The 9,504-nt window shown below is 29.7% G+C and overlaps 1 protein-coding gene across 1 annotated transcript; it reads right to left on the reverse strand.

The window, feature by feature from the left end:
- Positions 1-6,933: 6,933 nt before the first annotated feature.
- Positions 6,934-9,488, reverse strand: LOC103309307. The gene is made up of 7 exons (XM_029489856.1): positions 8,820-9,488; positions 8,597-8,745; positions 7,675-7,785; positions 7,507-7,602; positions 7,331-7,409; positions 7,099-7,260; positions 6,934-7,037 (listed from the first exon to the last, which is right to left on the reverse strand). The coding sequence occupies exons 1-7, from the start codon at positions 8,860-8,862 to the stop codon at positions 6,934-6,936; spliced, it is 744 nt and encodes a 247-aa protein (XP_029345716.1). The 5' UTR covers positions 8,863-9,488.
- Between the last annotated feature and the right edge of the window lie 16 nt (positions 9,489-9,504).

Below are 9,504 nucleotides of genomic sequence, written 5' to 3' on the forward strand. Positions count from 1 at the left end.
AATATTAAGAACATGCCTTTGGAAGAAATTAAACAGGACCCGAGTTTGTGGGCAGCTTACGTCCGCGGGTGGGAGGACAGAACGGCGGACGTTCACCTCAACCCGTCCCTCACCAGCCCACGAACACTTCAGCAGAGTGACGAGAAAACTGCTGGCTGCAAACCTGATAAACCGAAACTGGGACCTGCTACCACCTCCTCTCAAATCCCAGAGCCTGCACAAAGAAAGAAACCCTTATCAACGCAGCAGATGATAAGGAGAAAAAAGCGGGACGCGGCGAGGATGGAAGAGTTCTTGGCGAAAAAAAGAGCTCAACAAAGCGGACCGCCACCGTCAACCAATGGGTCCGCTACCCCATAAAGTATCATTTTCCCCTCTTTTAACCACCTCCCCCCCTATAACAGTATTATTAGATCTTTCACAATATCATTATGGAAGAGCAGCACGGTTTCCGCCCTGGTCGTTCTACTATCATTATAACCGCCTCATTTTTCATAATTTTGTTTTCAACGCCTTCAAACACCATATTTATCATTCATACTACACCCTGGTTAACTTATTATTTTTTATTTCAGAAAAGTATATATTTTCTATAATTTTTTTTTAATTTTTTTTTTCTATAATTTTCTATTTTCTATTTATTTTCTGATCCGAGTATACTCTATCTATCTCACTTTATCATAGTGTGTATTAGTACTTAAAAATATTGTCGAAAAATTTTGGGGGTGGGTGGTCCCTAAAATTGTTTTTGTCTTATGAATGAAAAATGTTCACGCCGCCACTGTATGGATGTGTTAGATAAATCTATAAAATTATCACCTACCCGCAATAGTTTCACATAAGTGTATAATCCAATTGATAATAACATTAATATCCGTTAATAATATATATATATATTTTATTTTAAGGACATTTCAAACAACTTTGATTTAACCCCTGATTTTACTTTTGAAAGTCCATCGTCAGTATCATTAACAAGTCTAACTACTATTAAACCTAATTCAGAATATGAGGTTTATCATGAACCAACAGCATCCAGTAGTAGCTTAAGCAAAGGTGCAGCTTTTAATGTCCTAGATACTCAGGCAAGAATTAAAACTGATAATTCTGCAGTTGTAGAAAAGGTAATTTTTTCTAGTTTGTACAGATTGTACGATTAATGTATATTATATTTTATAATTTAATCATAATTACTAATTTAAGTAACTATGTTACTGTGCTAAGTTTTGAACAATGTTAACTTAAACTTCTGTACAAGAAATATGATATTACTATTAAATTAATTAATTTATGTGATATTTATAAAAATGCCTAAAGTATATTGTAGTATGTTTTGACTGTGGCCCTGATAAAGGTAGTAAACCATCTGTTCTAAATATAGGCTATATTCGAAAAAACTCTATAAGACTTTCTGCATATGAAATGCTGACTTTAATTCGTTATTTTGATTTGATAATTGGTGATTTTATACCTCGAAATGATCCTATTTGGTGCCTGTATATTTCTCTGAGACACATTGTTGATATAGTTTTGTCTACATCGATTATCAATACAAAAAGATTGTTGTGTACTACTTAAAACTCTTGTTTCAGAACATAATGACTTGTATATAAAATATAGTAAACTTGATTCAAAGCCAAAATATCATTTTACGCAACATTACCATACTATCATTGAACAGTTAGGCCCTCTTGTTCATTCATGGAGTATGAGATTTGAAGCGAAGTATAGAATCTTTAACACAGTAGCCAATACTACCAGCAATAGGCGCAATATTTGCATGAGTCTAGCTATTAAACATCAACTACAATTTAATAACATGTTTCTTAAAGGCACATTAAGTAATGACATAGAATCTAGTCCTTCTAATAAACTAATATGTGACATTGATGTTAAAAACATTAAAAACTTTCTGGAAATTGACTCATTTGATTCCTTAGTTTGTTGTTCGTGGATTTCTATTAAAGGCACAAAGTATCAACATAAAATGATCCTTTACATTAATGAGAATAGTCTCCTCAAGTTTGGTGTCATAGATGCTATTTATCTTTGTAATAATAGAGTAATTGTGTTTCAGTGTTGTCTACTGAGTACAGTTATTTTTGATGAACATTTTTTTTTCCTATGAAGTAAAATATAAAAATAAAATAAAGTTTGTCTATCATCATATGTTATATTCCCACATTCCCAATAATATCAGTATAATGTCAAATGGATCTTCATATGTGACATTAAGAAGTAGTAGGTATTTAATAATTTGATTGCTAATGTGTTAAAACTAATTATTTCTATTTAAAACATAGGAACTATTTCTTAAGTTATTATGTACCTACTTATAATTTATATCAATTAAAAATAGCCATGAGTTCTTTCATTATTTAAATTTTTTATTAATGATACAATAATTTGTATTATATTATATAAAATAATAATAATTCAATAAAATAATAATAAATTAAACTACAGTTAAAGTTGTATTTAAATAAAATATATATACATTATTTATAACTAATAATTGATTATTTATATTTTTTATGCTTAATAATGGGTATATAATATAGTATTTAACTATTATTCTGTTTATATTATACTTATATATAAATTAATATCTATATAATACCCATTTATATTTGTACTACTTATTAATGTTATATATTTTATATATTATAACTAACGATCTGTTAAAATCAACAACCGATTGTTGTAATAGTTCCAGAATAGTTGGTAACTTTTATCAAACTTAATTACTTACCAACTAAATAAATACCAATTATAAAAGGTTCTGTTACCACCATCAAAACCAGCTTACATAAAATATCTTGTAATGGTAACTGAACGTTTTGTTGTCACGAGCGCAAACAAATATTCTGGTTACAGCAGCAATATTCTGGCTGTATACATTATTTTTATCCGTGAATACTAAAATTACATCAATAATAAATAAATAATAAATGTAAGCGCCGTGTGCAACTCAACGCGCGCTACAACCAATAATAATAATAATAATAATAACAATAATGATTTTAACAGCAGATAAGTAATACTAGTATAATATGACCTGGTCGACACCTCGGCGTAGGTCACTGGTCAGCACGGTCCTCGCTGGGAATGCGACAGCGTCTTTCTCGTAATATATCACCAAAATCGGCACACGGGCGCGGTTGAACCATGGCCCCGCGTTTACGCGTATTTATATAAGTTCGGTGGTGGGCTGTGGCACAATCCGTCGAACTTCGGCCGTCTCGAAGTCTACGACGTTGTAAATATAGGTATGCAGACGATAACAATGTAATATTAATAATAATGAATAAAGCGCAATGTCGAATGACCACGAGTTCGACTCCAGCCCGACAACACGACGCGAACCGGCGACACGCAATCCGCCTGATTCGAGCGTTGGCAATAGACAAAAAGGTGTCCAGGCAAGAGAGCCGTGGACACCTATCGGCGTGCGGACACCGCGGAGGGGGAACGACCACTGAACTAAATACATGGAACGCGTGCATTATTCATAATATCACGGGCCTCGTGGGAAGTCGCCATATGCGTTCCGTGCCAAGGGAAAACCATGGTGAAATGTTATGTTATATCTATGAAAATTGTTATCATCATCACAATATTAATGTTAAAAGTTAAATCGGAATGCATAATATGGCGGCTCCCGTATTTTTCATTTTTCAATTTTTGGTCTCATTTTTCATATACCTACGAGAATTATACACAATACGCGTTCCGTGTATTTAGTTCGGTGGGAACGACTCGTCGCGGACATTCCGCGCCGATCACGCGCGACTTGTAAAGCCTTTGGATTTTCTATAGATTCGGCGGGAAGCTCGGCCGCGTTTGAACAGCTTTATTTGTTGCGCACGTCAAAGTAACAACTTAGCAGGAATGCCGAAACGCGCGTGCATGTGATTTATTGTTGGTAATATATATTATATATATATACGTGCTCTGATCTCGTGAAGTGTTGCAAAAATTACAATATTTTAACAAAATTCTTCTAGGAAACACTATCAACGATTTTTTCCCCTTTAAAATTAATAATATGTATCTATCTTAAATTAAAATAGCTAATTTATTAAAAACCCATTAAAATATGCAATATAAAATTTGATATGTCTAAATTCGGTACGATATGAACCGTGGACATTTTAAAACCCCCTAAACGTGCATACACTTAGCACAGATATGCAAATGCATTTAATCCCGGGCTCTACGAGTCATAAATCATAAGTCATAGGTACCTCTAATATTAGCGAAATCCTACTTTGTTGTGTAAACGACTTAACGACGCATACCTATATGCGTTGGAGTGACAAAAGCTCCATGTCCATAGATAGCCTTGATGCTTAATAAACGGACCACTCGTAAGAAGAATTTGTATTATTTCATAATTCGTGCAACTTTTTAAAAAAATGCCAGGATTTAAAAGTTATATATGTAGGTAGTACTATAGGTATCTATAATAATTAATAATAATATAGTGCTTTACTCTCGGGATGACGGGTAAAACGAGACACGTTTTTTTTTCACTTTTCGTACAAATTCGATTTATGCTCATAACTATAGAGCCCGGATTTATATGAATTTAAAAAGTGTCAAATATGATTCAAATGTGCAATTATATGCTATATTATATTATACATCATGAAATGGGATTTTTTTTAAAAAAAAAACCACACTTTTACACCAAGGAAAGTAGATATAATTGCTGGATATACACTATCAGAAACAAAAAAATATTTAAATAGTTAAAATTTTAATACTTTAAAAATCAAAATGCAATATTTTATAATTTTAATTTTTTCATATTACGGATTGTTTAAATACAATGTCTGAGAACTCTCAGTAAACTTAGAACAAAAAAAGTCGTAAAATTCGAGGTAACGACATAGTACCTATGCCGAAACGCGTGTGTATGTGATTTATTGTTGGTAATATATTATATATACGTGCTCCGATTTCATGAAGTGTTGCAAAAATTACAATATTTTAACAAAATTCTAATGACATTTAAAAAATATTATTACTATTTTTAAGCTGTTTGAAATTTTTGATTTTTTTTCATCAATTATTATTTTCGATGGTCGATGAATAATTTTTTGCTTGGTCAAAACATTTTGAAAATTGAATACAAGGTTCCTCATAAGTTGTTATTGATGTAGTTAAAAACATGTTGGAGTGTCTGGAGTTAGAATTTTGAAAAATTCTCATGAAAATCGTGAATATTTGAAATTGTTATATTTTTAATATTCGTATATTTTATATACATACGCAATGACATTTTCAAATACATTTTTTTCAGAAATTATGAATTCCATCTATACTTTATTACTATAATGTCTAATGGTAAAATAAATTACTTTAATAGCAATAATATCAAAAAATGTATTAAATAAAATATAGACCAAAAATGCTATAAAAAAAATTGCCTAAATATAGAGAAACACGTATTTTATTTTTTGTTTTAACGGAATTCCATATCACGGATCCATAAGTATTATTAAAAAAATCCACTTACATAAGATACATCCTGTATATTTTTTTTATAGTAAAAAGTATACAATAATATAAAGTCGTTAATATGTAATGATACGATAATTTTGAAGTTGAAGTTGAAAGGGGGACCACTAAGTGTATGGTGTCCCAGGGCCCAATTGATCCATAATCCGGGCTTGGTTCTATGTTATTATGGAATTATACATGTAGTTGATATTAATTAGGTAGATACCTACCTATATGGTAAAATAAATACATTTGACAACGTCGGATCGTTGCATACAATTTCATACACAATTGTGTTTATTTTTTTTCTTTAAGGTATTAAAAGCCCATCTACAGACGCAATCGTGTTTGTAACGGGACAAGACTACAAGAGCGACACCATTTGATAATAGGTCAACTAGATCATGTCTCATTCTAGTATATAATATAATATCAAAACTAACAGACAACAGCACACTATTGAAACTGGTGAACAAACATTTGCATGTCATACGCAGTGCCGGATTTGGAACAGGTGCCGCCCTAGGCCTTTTTAAAAATGCTGCACTTACCCCAAGAAAAAAAAATTTAGTATTAATCACTAATAAATTTATTTCATTATAAACCAATTAGGTCAGTAGTAATTATAAACAAAACAAGCAATAATGAATTTTAATAAACAATAATACATTTTTTTTTCAAATTCTTAAAAAAATTTCAGCCCGGGTCCTACATATGTATGACACCATGACGAAAACAACATATTGTACGGGTACGACGTCCACTTAACAGGTTCTGATGGCATTTTCTTTATTTTATAATTTTAAATTTTCACACAGATTCATATTTAAAATAAAATTTGCTATATTTGAACTATAGGTTACTTGAAAATATCTGTGATTTACAAAATTACATCTAACTGCATTTCAGATGCTAAATAGAGTGATGGATGTATTGATCTTACAATGATGTAGGTAAGTTTTTAATTTTTTTATTGTCTGTCATCACCTATTGGGGCAGGAAAATCATTCCATGATAAATTGTTAGTTTACAGTGTAATATCCAATGTCAAACTAACTTCAGTTACTCGTAAAAAAAAAACTTTTGTAAATTTACACTTAACTTTAAATAAGTATCTATGAAAAACGTACAATTCCCACAAAGAATTGGACACTGTACGCAAAGCCTGGATACAATGTACACATCATCAACTTTATACAATAATATTGTTATAGGTTATAGTACACCATTCCAACATTGTTAAAAATACATTTAAAAAAAAAAACCGTTTACAAATAATGAATTAAAAAGAATTAAATATTTAAAAAATGGACAAATATTAAGAACTTTTTATAATTTTGATAATTTTTCATATCAATTGTATCTGAAAATTATTTAATTTTTAAAAATAGAAGAATTTTGTGTAGATTGATGAAAATACACAGTCTATTTGTCAGCTATTTTTTCATATTCTTTTATGAATAGTTCAAACGATTCTTTCCTTATAACTCTATGTTCATAGAGCTTATTGAATAGTTTTATTACCATTCCTAATTGAAAAACAATATCACATTATAAACGAAACAAACATTTATTTAGGTAGCAACTGACCTCCAGGATGCTTGAGTGTAGCAGCCATTATTTGAATGCCCGACATGCATTTTACTTCTCGTTCCTTGATTTCATATTCTGGGAGTGATTCAAATTGAATATAACAGGTTAATAATTTCAAATGAATAGATTCAAAGAAATCCTCATAAGAATGATTCAATTCTGTAAATTAAAAACTTATGTTGAATAATTGAGTAATTATTTTACTATAGGTTTAGAATTAGTGACTTACTCAAACATACAATGAAAATAGCAATAGTTAATGCTTGCACAAACAAAGTGGTTTTAATGATTTCTGCATTGATATTAGCCTGAATTAAAAAAAAAAAAAAAAACATTGAATAACAATGTTCATTTTCAACTTGCATAATACAAAATACAGTTCAATAATTTAAATTGATTGCTTACACATATCCAGCTTTGCAATATATCGTAGAGTAGTTTATTATCAATGAACCTCATTTTATCATTAATCGCAATAGATAAGAGGAATACTCCAATTTGCTAAAATTATATAAATTAAACACAATGGAATAAAAAAATACATGCATTTATTATGTTTAAAAATGTACTTACATCTTTTTTGAAATAATTATTTATTTGGTTATTGGGCACAAAAACGTCAAGAGGAACATTTTCTAACGCGTTCCACTTGTTGTAAATCCACAATATACCACCTAGTTTCTCCTTAGATTAAAAAAAAGTAATATTAATAAGTTACCGAAGAATTAGCCAACTATACTGCAATAGGTAGCAATTTATTATCTTGTACATCAATATTATAAATGTTTAAAACACCTATAGCTGTAAACTCTCTAAAATAGTGACATTACTGTAATTTATACATCAGTAATAATTCCATGGTTTCTTATGAACGAGCAATTTGGGGATTGTATTCTAGAGTGGAATAATACAGAAAATATGTAATTATACGTCCAAAAACACACAGAAATAACAGTAATGAACCTAAATGCTGTATGATTAATATCAATGTACAGAAACTCAATTATTATTGTTGTTAGTATTTATTTGATCAAATAGTATGATACAAATTAAAACGTTATGAAGGTATGTTTTTATTTTTAATTTTATAATTTTAATGCTTATAAATATTTTGTAAAAATGATCTACATTTTACTTTGTAATGTAATGTTGATTTCAGTATTTAAATGTATTGACTAAACAGTACACTCTACGTTTACTTATTCATTTTCCCATGGAGTTTTATATTATGTATAATATTGTATTTGATATATAAACTATATAGTTTTTGCTGATGAGTAATGTATAGTTGGTAGTTAGTAAATAACTAAATATTCATGTGTTAATGTGATATAAGATTACTCTAAAAATGACTAAAATGAGTGTGGGCCAAAGCCTCTACGGGTCTGTATAACTTATATAATTTTATATTAATTTTATTAAAAACATTCAAGACAAGTAAAGCAAAAAAAAAACAAAAGTAGAATAAATAACTAAAATTATAGGTATCACACACTTCTTTAATGTTAAGCGCTTCCTTGGAACTATTAATTTTATATAGTACTTCGATGAACAATTTACTAGAATTGTCTGGTCGTATAGATGTACAAGAATCTTTTAAACTGTTGAAATCAAAGGTACCATTCTGTGATAATAATAATGGAGCTGTAAATAAAAATTTTCATTAAGAATGATTGTATATTTCAAATATATGATAAAAAATATAAACAACAAGTTACCAATAATGGCAGCAATATAGGTGAAAAATTGAGGGAAATCCATCAAAAAATCATTCCAATATTTAAGAACATCATCAATTCTACAAAAACAAAAATACTAACAGAAATAAGAATGTTTTATAATTTAAAAAAATATATAATTAATAATCACCCTTGAGTGATGGTCATCATAGAAAGAATATTTTTGGATAAAAGTTCTGCAAAAATGTTTCCTGCCACTGTTGTTTGAGCGATAGGACTATCTAAAGTGATAAGTAACATACTATTCACAAACTCTTTATACCTTGTAAAGATTATGGAAGAATCATCTTCCGATAATGAATATATTATATCTTAATATATATAAATCTCGTGTCACAATGTTTGTCCTCAATGGACTCCTAAACCATAATATATATAAATCTCGTGTCACAATGTTTGTCCTCAATGGACTCCTAAACCACTTAACCGATTTTGATGAAATTTTTTACACCGCGTGTAATTTGGTCCAACTTAAAAGATAGGATAGTTTTCATCGTGAGAGGAGCAACCCCGGTAGGTGCTAAAACGGGAATTTTGTGATTTCAGATCGAAATTTTTGTTTTTAAATGGTTGCCATGAGTGACGTCGTATAAAATGATTCGTTCTATAAATTTCAATATAGAATTATAGTGAACATTTAAGTCGTTGCAAAAATCAACTATAA

The sequence above is a fragment of the Acyrthosiphon pisum genome, chromosome A2 (genome assembly GCF_005508785.2).
Source record: "Acyrthosiphon pisum isolate AL4f chromosome A2, pea_aphid_22Mar2018_4r6ur, whole genome shotgun sequence".
Lineage (NCBI taxonomy): Eukaryota > Metazoa > Arthropoda > Insecta > Hemiptera > Aphididae > Acyrthosiphon > Acyrthosiphon pisum.

Excerpts from the sequence above, each read along its gene's own strand:
- LOC103309307 (XM_029489856.1), bottom strand. The coding sequence starts at position 8,862 with ATGGATTTCCCTCAATTTTTCACCTATATTGCTGCCATTATTG. Across the intron at positions 8,746-8,819 it reads CTATATTGCTGCCATTATTG|CTCCATTATTATTATCACAG; the intron begins GTAACTTGTTGT and ends TTTTATTTACAG. Across the intron at positions 7,038-7,098 it reads TACACTCAAGCATCCTGGAG|GAATGGTAATAAAACTATTC; the intron begins GTCAGTTGCTAC and ends TTTTTCAATTAG.